At 36.2% G+C, this 12,140-nt stretch overlaps 1 protein-coding gene across 4 annotated transcripts; it reads left to right on the plus strand.

Annotated features, from left to right (window-relative positions):
* The first annotated feature begins 403 nt into the window (after nucleotides 1–403).
* LOC117933118 (lysine-specific demethylase JMJ706-like) lies at nucleotides 404–11,731 on the plus strand. 4 transcript variants are annotated; one of them, XM_034854532.1, is made up of 11 exons: nucleotides 404–825; nucleotides 3,026–3,410; nucleotides 3,685–3,841; nucleotides 3,921–4,140; nucleotides 4,906–4,959; nucleotides 5,049–5,128; nucleotides 5,222–5,499; nucleotides 5,656–6,051; nucleotides 6,165–6,583; nucleotides 6,754–7,032; nucleotides 10,790–10,937. In XM_034854532.1, the coding sequence occupies exons 1-11, from the start codon at nucleotides 823–825 to the stop codon at nucleotides 10,835–10,837; spliced, it is 2,319 nt and encodes a 772-aa protein (XP_034710423.1). In that variant the 5' UTR covers nucleotides 404–822; the 3' UTR covers nucleotides 10,838–10,937. The 4 variants fall into 4 exon arrangements, with proteins under 4 accessions (XP_034710423.1, XP_034710416.1, XP_034710399.1 ...); XM_034854525.1 differs by lacking the exon at nucleotides 10,790–10,937 and adding an exon at nucleotides 10,256–10,772; XM_034854508.1 differs by having other exon boundaries at nucleotides 405–825; nucleotides 10,822–11,731.
* The last annotated feature ends 409 nt before the right edge of the window (nucleotides 11,732–12,140 follow it).

Here is a 12,140-nt window from a genome sequence, read left to right on the forward strand (position 1 = left end):
GATAACTCCTCGATTTTAGCCAGTTTCACATCTCTGACCAGAACAGCGCTTCGAGAACACCGTCTCACGAATTGTCGAAAACGCGCTCCGAAAGCAGAGCGCCAGCGCTTTTTTACGGAGTTCCGCGGGGGCATTTTCGGGATGACAATGTTGCGAAAAACAAACAGGATGCCGGGGTAAAACGCGTTTTTGGCCGGCAAAGCGTTTGGTTGAACCACCTAACAACAACCACTTTCTTTTCCTTCACACTTCTTACCTTTAATAATTTTCAAATAATATTAAAAAATTTATTTAAATAAAAATTAACAACCCGTTGTTTTTCCATTAAAGCATTAATAATATAAATTAATATTTATTTATTTTTGAGTATAAAACTATAAATCATCCTCTCTTTCCTCTTTTTCCGTTTTCAAAGCCTTCTTTCTCTATTCCATCTACTGTTCCTCTCCCCTTTTTCTCTCTCTTATTCGCCCGGAAAACCTCCCTTTCTAGCCGGGAAACCGCTTTTATCTCCGGCGGCGAGGCTGCTAACTCGCCGGAAAATTCTGCGCTTCTCTCATTGTCTTCTTTTCTGGATTTTTTTGGCCGGGTTCGTGGCTCGGTCCAGGAAGCCTTCGGATCTCTGAGTCTGACTCGGTTCTTTCGCGCTCGTGGTGGTTGGCGAGAATGTGGCGGACCTGGTTGTCGGCAAAGGTTCGTTGTTGATTGTTCGTGACGGAGATCGTGAACTAGGGTTTGGTTTTCCTGATTTTCGTTTCGGTTTTTTCTTGTTTTGGTGAAAGAGAGAAGACGGAGCCGTCCAGAGGAGGATTTCGGAATGAGATGGTATGTGATTGGGGCTTTTGGATTTTTTCTCTCCCATTATTATTTTATTCTTGTGATAATTTATTTTTATTTAATGTTTGATACATTTTTTCTTCATCTCGCTTGTTCAGATCTGAGACATTGTTTGAGTGCTTAATAATTTTCTCCATATTTTCGTTGGTTTGTTTTTTTGATTGTTTTGGCTCACTTTTTAAATATAATTTTTTTTAATAAAAATTTTTTGTAACAGCTCTCATCAGATTAATTTATTCTTATTTTGATTTAGAAATATATGGAGTTTATATTCTGAAGATTACAATGCGATCACCATGTTTCTTTCTCTCTCTCTCTCTCTTTTTCAATAATTATTATTATTATTTTTTTTGATTTTTATTTTTAATTTTGAAGTTTGTTGTTTAAATTATAGATGGTAAGCATTTCCTTAGGAAAAATGGAAGGAAGGGATAATACCCCTCCTTTTTTCTTTCTTTCTTCATTTTGACAAATGTTCCATTCAAAACAGCAACAATTCAACTTGGAAACAGGGGAAGCCCATTTGATAACTGTATTGTCCTGGTGCATCAGAGGTTGGTTTGACCGGGCTTTTCTTTGAATTTATCTGGATAATTTTGAGAATTTGGAATGAAGAATATGTGGACTGTGATATGGGTGTTTTGGGCTTATTATTGGATGTGAATCCAATTGACTTGGATTACAGTGATGTGTCTGTGGTTGATATGATGATGATTACATGCGGTTTAGGCAATTTTCTTGAAATTTGAAGTCTGGATTTAAATTCAGGAAGGAAGATGTATGGGTATGGGTACGGTTTACCCAAGATTGACTGGGTCATGTTAGTTGATTTTGATGTATTGGAGATTCTGAAAATCCTAATTCTTCAATTTATTTTGATATGTCAGAAATTCTGAAAATGCTAATTCTTCAGTCTAATGTTTAATTCATAATTCAATGCAACTGACATCAAAAGGAGAGTGATGTTACTGCCATTAGCCATGAGAAGGATATTATGTCTTAGAGTGCGCTGTTGCATCAGATGGTTGTTTGAATGAATGAATGAAGTTAATCCCATCTAAAGGAGATTGAGATCATTGTGATGGTTGTTTGAATGCAGTTTCTTTGCAAATGAATTTAATGTAGGATAAGGAATCGTTTATTTGTCTTTGGATTTGGTGCCTTGGACAACCATGTTTCTCTTCTGCTCCAATGCCTTACAGATGTTTTGGAATCACTAGGGTTCTAGTTGAAAGATCTGCAGATAAGATGACCTGTCCTTCATCTTGAACCAACAGATTTCTAGTGGATTAATGCATAACATCTTGGTGTGGTGACAGTTACGGAGTTTATCTGGGGAACAACTTACTGCTATAATGTGTCTGGAAAATGATGCTGATGCTTCACATTAAATATTGATCGCTTCTTAAGTTCGTTTGCCAGTCTGATTCACAACCCATGCTAATTAATCAAGAAATCTCTCTTCTTTTAAGAAGCTTCAATGGCAAAGTCATACATCTATTAATACTTGCTGGAGAAATGACTTTGAAATGAGCATTTTATTCTCTACCACTGGCCTTGTCGTATCATGATATGCAGCTGTGCCTGATTGGGGAGGTGGCATGGGTTGAACTAGGGTGAAGCTCTTTCACCTCAGTATATTTGTAAGATTGTTGAATGTTGAATGGTGATATCCTTCCTCCAGATCAGTGTTTAGGTGGATGGTTGGATGCATTTCCCGGTTATGAAACTTAACATATCTTATCCCTTGAAAAAAATCTTGATTGTGGATGGTGGTTATAAAGCACTGATCCTTCTGGGAACTTGGAAACTTAAGTATCAAATCTATTCTATTGTCAGGCACTTAATATATGGGATCGGATGATTGTTTAATTTTTTATGTAGTCTGAGTTTAAACCACTAGTACTGCAATAAGTCAGAAGACAAAAAGAATGATATGTGTATTTAGAGACACATGATACCAAAAAATAATACTGTGATAAGAATGTATTGTTGATTAAGACAACATGTGATATGAAATTTTAACTACAGTTGCCTACTCTCTGTTTAGATAAGTATTATTGTTCTTCACACTGATAACTTGAGAATGTTGAACAGAATGTTGTAGCCTTATATATGGATCAGGTCATCTTTTCCATTAGACATCAGCTAACTTTTTTTCCTTTTTGTTGCTTCAATTTTTTAACAGGTGGAAGGAAGGGTTTGTTTGTCTAGAGAGGCTAAAAATGGGTTAGAATTTCTGAGGCACAAACGGCTTCAGCGAATGAAATCAAGAACTGCCGATCAGACTGTAAGTGTCAGTAACATGATGACTAGAAGTGGAGGAGATGCTTTAAGACCTTCATCATCATGTGGTGTGAGATTACATGGTAATACAGATTCATTTTATAGATCCAGTGGTGCTCTAAATGAGAAGGATGCCTTTTCAAAGCGTAAGGTGGATAAGTTTGATACAACTGATCTAGAATGGATTGATAAAATTCCAGAATGCCCTGTTTACCGTCCAACAAAGGAGGATTTTGAGGACCCACTGGTTTATTTGCATAAGATAGCTCCAGAAGCTTCAAAATATGGTAATGTCTTCAACTGCATTGCATTGAATTATGGTTCTGGTAGGATTTCATGACCATTGTTTTGCATTGTTAAAAATGTATGTATGTATGTATGTATGTATGTATGTTTATATGTATGTATGTTTATATGTCTGTATGCATATAGTCTTTATGGTTGCTCCAATTTATCTTCTTCATTTCTGAAGATCTTAACTTTGGTGGTTTGATGGCCTTCTAATCACTTGAATTGAGTTTGCACTAACTTCTCTCCTTGTTCTACTCTATCAACTTTCAGGTATATGCAAAATTATTTCCCCTTTGAGTGCTTCTGTACCTGCTGGGGTTGTATTGATGAAGGAGAAAATGGGTTTCAAGTTTACAACAAGAGTACAACCTCTTCGTCTTGCTGAGTGGGATAGTGATGACAAAGTCACCTTTTTCATGAGTGGAAGGTTCGTTTCTTATTAAGTGGAAATGTAAATTTTTTACTTAATTATTCTTCTGTATTTGAATGTGAACATGATTTTTCAGAAATTATACATTTCGTGATTTCGAGAAAATGGCGAACAAGGTTTTTGCTCGTAGATATTGTAGTGCTGGATGTCTTCCTTCCTCGTACTTGGAAAAAGAATTTTGGCATGAAATAGCTTGTGGAAAGACAGAAACAGTTGAATATGCATGTGATGTTGATGGTAGTGCCTTTTCATCTTCCCCCAATGATCAGCTCGGAAAAAGCAAATGGAATTTAAAGGTGTTGATTCACTATTTTTACTCTGCTTTCTAGAGGTTCTTTTCCTTAATTCAAACGTCAGAGATGGTGGCATATAACCCTTTCTAGCACTTTTTAGTGGTGATACAACACTATAACCATCTGAGTAGCTTTTGAATTCAAGACAAGGAGAGACATAGAATGATATTATAACTGCATGCCCTAGATTGGCAATACTGACCTCCGGCAATGAACCAAAGGGCTCATGTTCAAGCCTCCCCAGTATTTAAGTGGTGTATGGTAGAGGGGTGAGCCTTTATTAGTTGGATTTGCTTTACCCACAGTTGGGATAAATTCCTAGCTGTCATTGTAGGGATGAGAAAATTCTTAGGAAAGGAAATACAGATAACCATGATTCTCTGACTTAGAGGACATTTTATTTATGTGTTATTTTTTCAGCATTTTATCATCTTTTGCTGTGCCTTTTGGAAGTAGCATGCTATTCCTGGTTTTTACAATTATTTACTTTGTCCCCGAATATGATATCCTTGTTGATTTTACAACATTTGTCCTTGGCATGCTTGATTTATGTTTAGTGTTTAAAGCTGCTCTTAATACAAAAACTTCTTTCTTTCTTTCTTTCTTTCTTTCTTCAACCTGTTTGTTTTTGTCTTTTAAATTTACCCTTCTGTTTTTTACTAGATGCATAGATGCATTCTGGAATAAAGTTATTACCATTATTTGGAATTAGTTTCATGATATTCTTGAACTTTTCTCATCTGTCCTGTTCTCCTCTTGTGGTTTCAGAAACTTTCCCGGCTGCCCAAGTCTATTTTACGTCTTCTAGAATCTGAAATTCCGGTACTGGGACAATATTTCTTTAGTTGAATTGTGATTTTATTTTATTTTTTATTTTGTGCTCTTTCTGACTTACATTGGGTTTATTTCAGGGAGTAACTGATCCCATGCTTTACATTGGAATGCTATTTAGTATGTTTGCTTGGCATGTGGAGGATCATTACTTGTATAGGTATATGTTAGACTAATTTGAGTTCTGTTCATTCTAATGATATTTGTTGTTCATATGCTCAAATGTTTACCTTTTTACTCTCTTTGCTTGCAGTATCAATTATCATCACTGTGGGGCATCGAAGACTTGGTATGGCATTCCAGGTCATGCGGCTTTGGAATTTGAAAAGGTGGTTAGGGAACATGTGTATACACGTGATATTCTATCAGCTGATGGAGAGGATGGAGCTTTTGATGTGCTTTTGGGCAAAACTACTTTGTTTCCTCCAAATATTTTGTTAGAACATGATGTTCCTGTCTACAAGGCTGTGCAAAAGCCAGGGGAATTTGTAATCACCTTTCCTAGAGCATATCATGCTGGATTCAGTCATGGTAAGTTATTTCTTTTTGTTTTGTCCTACAGGTTGGAAGCAAATGAAATATTGTCAATCAGATCTGCCATTGATTACTTTTATGCGTATTCTTATTTTGCATTATTACTGTATCAGAATTGTATAAATTCTAATTGTTTGTTTTTAAAAATTTTAGGTTTCAATTGTGGTGAGGCAGTAAACTTTGCGATTGGTGATTGGTTCCCACTAGGGGCAGTTGCGAGCCGACGATATGCACTTCTTAACAGGATGCCTCTCCTTCCTCATGAGGAACTCCTGTGCAAAGAAGCAATGCTTCTCTATACGAGTTTAGAACTTGAAGACCCAGATTATTCATCTACTGACTTGGCATCTCAACATTCCATGAAGCTTTCTTTTGTGAATCTGATGCGGTTCCAGCACAATGCTCGCTGGGCTTTAATGAAATCAAGGGCATGTACAGCAATATTTCCAAATTCTGGTGGAACTGTTCTCTGCAGCCTATGCAAACGTGACTGCTATGTTGCATATCTTAACTGCAACTGTTACTTGCATCCTGTGTGCCTTCGCCATGGTATAATCCAATTTCTAGCTTTAAGATGATGTTGGTCTTTTCTTTTCCCTTTTGTTTGGTGGATCTTTTATGTCACTTCCATTCTTTCTTATATTCTTGATTTCTGAATCCAGATGTTAACTCGCTTAAGTTACCATGTGGGAGCAATCATAATCATACCCTCTCTTTGAGGGAAGACATTTCAGAAATGGAAGCTGCAGCTAAGAGGTTTGAGCAGGAGGAAGAAATATTTCAGGAGATTCTACATGCTAAAAGTGATGATGACATATCTCCTCTGTCAGATATGTTCTTAATTTCTGAAGAGGATGGATACTATCCTTATTGTGAGATAGACTTTGGACTGGTCCCTGGGATTCCAGTAGCTACCCAGGATGAGTCACCGGAGCTAGAGCAGACTGCTCCTAGCCAGCCTCCTTTCAACAGTGGGAGAGAATATTTTAGAACTGAAATGTCAGATGCTTCCCTTTCTTGTGCTGCATCAACTCTTTGCTCTTTTCTAAAACCAGTTGAGAGCTCTTCCATACCCAGGAATGTAAGATTTAGCTCTCTGAGTTCCATATGTTGTTTATCCCCTGTTTTATTGTTTTATTCTCTGGCATTACTTAAGTTTTTCTGCACTAAGAGTCTTGAAGTAGATCAACTGTACTTCAAATTTGTAGTCAACTGATGTACAACTTTTGATTTCTATATTTTCCCAACCAGGTACAGGGGGATGCTAAGTTTAACTTAGGAGATCATGTTTCTAGAAAGTTTTCTGAAGATATATCCCAAAATATACATGAATCTTGTCTATCCTCTCTATCATGTGATGAATGCTTGAGTACCCATCAAAATTTTCATGGATCAGAGGTTAAGCCTATCGTAGATCAAGACAGTGATGATTCTGATTCAGAAATATTCAGGGTTAAACGCCGTTCTTCTGTTAAGGTGGAGAAAAGAAATGCAAATGATGCCTCATCTGTTAAGCATTTTGATCATCAGGTTAGTTCCAGAATTCTTTCTGAACTAAATTTTTTGATATGTGATATAGGTCTAACTTGTCAAATGTAACCGTTACTGCCTAATTATGAACATCTGCCTATTGTTCTTTGTGTCATATTTATGCATTGCTCATTTTCACTTTGCAATCTGTAGTTTTCTATTAACAGTACCATGTGATATTATGATCTGATTTATGCTTAATTCTAGGAGTTGGTAAGTTTTGCTCGTTTGGATCTGAACCTAATTCTTGGAAGTTTACAAAAGTTGATAGTGTCTGTCCCTCTCTTACACATGCATGCGCACACATGTACACACAGGAGACCCTCCTGGATGTCTAATGTAAATTAGTAATGCACTCACATCACGTTTCTTTGTTAGAAAAAAAGACATCACAAAGCAGTAGCTCTAGGAAGTCAAATTTGAAAATATGTCCACCAGTCCCCTGTAATCTCATTATACTTCAGACTTGCACATGGAGAAGGAGATATTTTATTTCAGACTGACCCTCTGGCAATCTGCTGTTTTATTTAATATTTACTGTGCTATCATGATGTATTTTAAGAGGGGCTGAGACATGGATATCCTTCTGATTGTTTCTACCTCTTTCACAATGTGTCAACAATTATATTCTGGAATCTGGGATTGGTAGATTAAACACCTGTCAAAGGTTTCTGTTCCATTAAGGGGGTTGCACGATAAAATTTTCCATTGGGGAGAAGGAAAAAAATAAAAATGGAACTGCCTTCTGGATTTTATGTGGAGGATGTCTGTTGAGATTTTTGTTGCTTCCATTTCTTGAAAATCTAAAAGCAATCCTAGTAATTTCTGAGTTTCCCTGATTATGTCTTGCAGCTGTTCCATCAGCAAATGCTGCATTTTTTAAAACCCTGTTTTAGGTTAGAAACTAATCATGGGTATGGTACTCTGTTTTCATTCTAGGATCAAAGATTAATGGCTCAAACTTATTCTCTTCTAGGGAGGGGGGAGGTAGAGAGGGAGAAAAAGAAAAATAAAAAGAAAAAAAAGATTGGAAAACATTGAGGACTCAATTACAGTTGTTGTGGTTTAGATTATTCCTAATCTCTAACAATATTCTTATCCTACTTTATCTAATTCCTATATCTAATCTATAAACCTCGCCTTGTGTTTTAATTCTGAATGGTTTTCAAGTTGCCTTGACTACCTTGCAATCTTTTTCTCATTGTGTGGTTGTTGGGTTGGAGAAACTTGCATAATATTTTTTGTATAGTTTATTGATTGATAGGTAGCTGCTTGTGAGGGGGAAGTCTAAGAGCTGAATTAATATCCTTCCCTTTCTAATTTGATCTATTTTAGTTCCGCTGCCTGATGCTGTGAAGTAGATGCAGTAGTGGCGTCCATATATAGAGCGCCATAATGTATATCTTCTTTGGTTAAGATGAAAAATGTTCGAGACAAGCAAGGAAGGTTGAGAATGTACTATACTCTCTATCTTGGATTGCCCCTCATGTTAGGTGTAGTTAATCTAAGGTAACTAGTGGGTGAGAAGTGTATAAAATGAGTTAGGCAAAGAATATAATGGTGATAATTCTAGTTATTTAATGGTCTTTCCAGGCCTTTTGGTCTCCCTTTATTTCCCAGTTTACAACAAGATTATGGTTCTTTAATCCCTTTTTTCCCTTATCCTACTAGGGAGTTGCAAGTATCATGCCAATTAAGGCATCAGGGCAATGCTTTGGTCCTTAGTCCCTTTATGTGAGTTGTGGCCTATAGGTTTTCCTGGGGTGTCTATCACACTATAATTTCTTTTTGTTGATCATCTTCTGATTTCATCATCTTAGCAAGCCTATCTCCAGCATATCTTATGATGCAGTAAGTGATGTACCATGTGCCAGGTCCCATTGTGTGTTCCGTGGCAGATGTTGCTATCCATGTTCTGAACAATACTGTCCATAATAATTAAGTTTTGATTTTCAGCATGACTTTTCAGTATTGCATTTGTGGATGGATGGAAATGGAACATTGTGGAACTTGTAACCAGGCAGATGGTTGCATTTTTCAACTTATCAGTTTGGGGTTTTAGAGGATACTTCCATTTACACAAATAACGTGGTTTGCGATTGGTATTCATTTGAATGTTAATTGCTAGACTGATGGTCTTATGGTATTTGCTGCCAGTATGGTTTGGTTCACCAAACAAGATTAGGTGTTCACCTAACTTAAAATCATGCATTTAGAATATAAAGGTTAAAGTTTAAGCAAGAGTGGAACACAAAATATATGGACTGCAACTAGAATGGAAAATGAGGGAACAGTGAATATTGGTGGCATAACTGGAAGTGGCCATTTTTATTATCTTGTATAAGATATGGAGATTAGAGATAATTTGACCTATAGAACTAGAGGATGAATGGAGCAGTGTTTTTGCATATAGTCCTAGAATACCTACCAAGTTAAATGCACAAGTTTTATAAGGCTGCTATAGATCTTGCTGTGCTGTATAGTATTGAATGTTTGGCAGTTTAGCCGCATAATGTTCAAACAGTGTCTCCAAAGCAAGGATTATTAACATAGGGAGTGCAGTGCAAAAGGAAAAAAAAAAAAGTTGATGGAATAAGAAATTAACGCGTTTGTAAGAGAAGTTGTGATGTAGGACAACCCTAAGATGGTTGCCTACACTCAAAGTAAGTGGGCTAGGGTTTTTATTTTTCGAGTGTAAGAAGAGGAACAAGGAATAAAGTTTATTGTGAAAAAATAGAGAGAAAGTAGAGACGACCAAGTAAAGATGGAAACCTTAGAGTCTCACTAAGGCCTTCTAGGAGTCTCAACTAGAAGAAAATCAATGGAGTCTCATAATTGCAACAATTGCAATGAAAAAAACATAATATTATTAATATCAATCAATTCATTTTTTAAGTTAAACTGATTAGCCTTATTTATAGGTTTCTCTAAAAAATTCAAAGTCTACTAAGATTCTAATAACCTATTATGACTTTAATTCTTATTATAATATTCAAAGTTTATTAGGATTCTAATAACCTATTATGACTCTAATTCTAATTATCTTATAACCTAATTAGCTAATTCTAATTTGATTCTAACAAATACTAATCTTACTTTACTTCCAACTAATACTAATTTTAATTTAATTCCAATTAATATTAATCATAATTTAATTTTAAGTAATACTAATTCTACTTTAATTGCAGCTAATGCAAATTCCTTTTCTTGGTGTATATTTTAGAGATTCATCCTCATCAAGTTGGAGGTAATATCAGTTGACAACAAGATTAGGCAAAATCATCTAATGTGGTTTGATCATGTGTAACATCAGTTGACAACAGGATTAGGCAAAATCCTCTAATGTGGTTTAATCATGTCCACCAAAGTTCAATGTGATGTGTTATGATGGAGGCCACATTGTTAATGTTCTCTGTTCTGTTTGTGCATTTGTATCTGCATCATGTAGATTTGCTAAAGTTTGCCACATTTGTGTATAATCTTTGGGAAGAGGTAGAACTTGGTATCAGTTTTTTTCCATTCGTGAACTTGTATCTGCATTTTGTGGACTCAATTAAAAGTTTCTATGAAGAAACTTTCTAGTACAATTTATCTACTACTATTTGTTAGCCCCAGATCCTTCTAGTTCAAACCTCATAGTTTGCTTCTTTTTTATGTTCTTACTCTGTTTTTGATTGTTTAATGCTCTACTGAAGTGTTAGCACTAATCATTTTTTATTTTTTTTAATATACTGATCTTGAATTCTGACGGGTAAAGTGTGTTACTCATCATATTCATGATATATGCAGGGGCTTAAACGACTGAAGAAACTCCAGCCTCAAGGAAGATGTGGGCAATTGCCTTTATCAGAGTGCTCAATGACTACTGAACAGAACCGAAGTTTTAGCTCCAGCTCTCATCATTCCAAGCGAAGCACTGATAATGTTCCAAGAGACAGGTTCTCTGCAGGAACCACCATGCCAATCTCCATTAAATTTAAGAAGATGGCAAATGAGGAAGCAATGAGTAGACAGAGAGAACACCACAGGAAGGATAGGTTTCATGATTTGGGAAAGACAATGAGAGAACCACCGTCTATAGAGATTGGGCCGAAGCGTCTAAAAGTCAGAGGTCCATCATTTCTAGGATGGGAGAGCAGGTTGGATTGAAGATCAGAAAATGATTCAGAAATCTGGTTGGCCTGCCTCTGGAGTGTCTTCTAGGGCCTGACTTTGCTAACTTTGTTTTCTCTAATGGGGTTCTAACAACACGGGTAAAGCAAAAAGAATTTGATTCCGGGGAGCAGCGACTGAAATTAACCAACTTTTAGAAGGAAAGAAATTTATATTCTTTTGTGCAGGACCTGAAATTGGGGCAGACCTGCACGGATGGTGATTCTTGGGGTTCTCAGGCCGGGGGGTGTTTTTCGTCTTTGGCAGGAGAACCTTCCCTGCAAGCAGAGAGAACGTAGACATATTTTGGTTAGTGTGACTCCTGTAAATTTGTTTTTTTTTTCTTTTCAACCAGTTAAAATTGCCATCAATTCTTGTGCGGCCTGTGGGCATTCCCACTGGTCCTCTCTCTCATTGAAGTTGTCTGCTGCTTCCCTTTCTAGGGTTCTTTATTCTTTTTTTTCTTTTTTTTTGTAGCAATGGGTCTTGCACCTTGGACTACTTCAATAAAATCAGAGAAATGTCCTTTTTTCTCTAGTTATCTTTCTGTTGTGTGTGTGTGTGTGTTTTTTTTTTTGGTTACTTATATGGGGATAAATTAATTTCCTTGAGACACAAGAAAACAATGATTAGGTTTCAATATGTTGGAAATTAATGTCCAATTGTTCACTCACTCGGTCTGACCCACTATCTAATGGCCTTATGCTTTATTTCTTGAATGTGGAAACTATTTCCAGCTAGGAATGCAGCCCATTTTGTGTTGGAATTTGGGCCAGAGGTGTGGGCTTGGTATTATGGCTCTAAATCCAATATATCCTTTTGTATTTGCAAATTTTTGTTTTGGGTTATTATTATTATGATGATCATCATCATCTTTAAATAATATTTATATTATCTTTAAATATTTTGAATCTATAAATCCAATCCAAAATAATGCTCTGTTGCATTTCTGGCTT

The sequence above is a fragment of the Vitis riparia genome, chromosome 2 (genome assembly GCF_004353265.1).
Source record: "Vitis riparia cultivar Riparia Gloire de Montpellier isolate 1030 chromosome 2, EGFV_Vit.rip_1.0, whole genome shotgun sequence".
Taxonomy (NCBI): domain Eukaryota; kingdom Viridiplantae; phylum Streptophyta; class Magnoliopsida; order Vitales; family Vitaceae; genus Vitis; species Vitis riparia.

Excerpts from the sequence above, each read along its gene's own strand:
- LOC117933118 (XM_034854508.1), top strand. Across the intron at positions 4,960-5,048 it reads TTCTAGAATCTGAAATTCCG|GGAGTAACTGATCCCATGCT; the intron begins GTACTGGGACAA and ends GGTTTATTTCAG. Across the intron at positions 6,052-6,164 it reads TCCTGTGTGCCTTCGCCATG|ATGTTAACTCGCTTAAGTTA; the intron begins GTATAATCCAAT and ends TTCTGAATCCAG.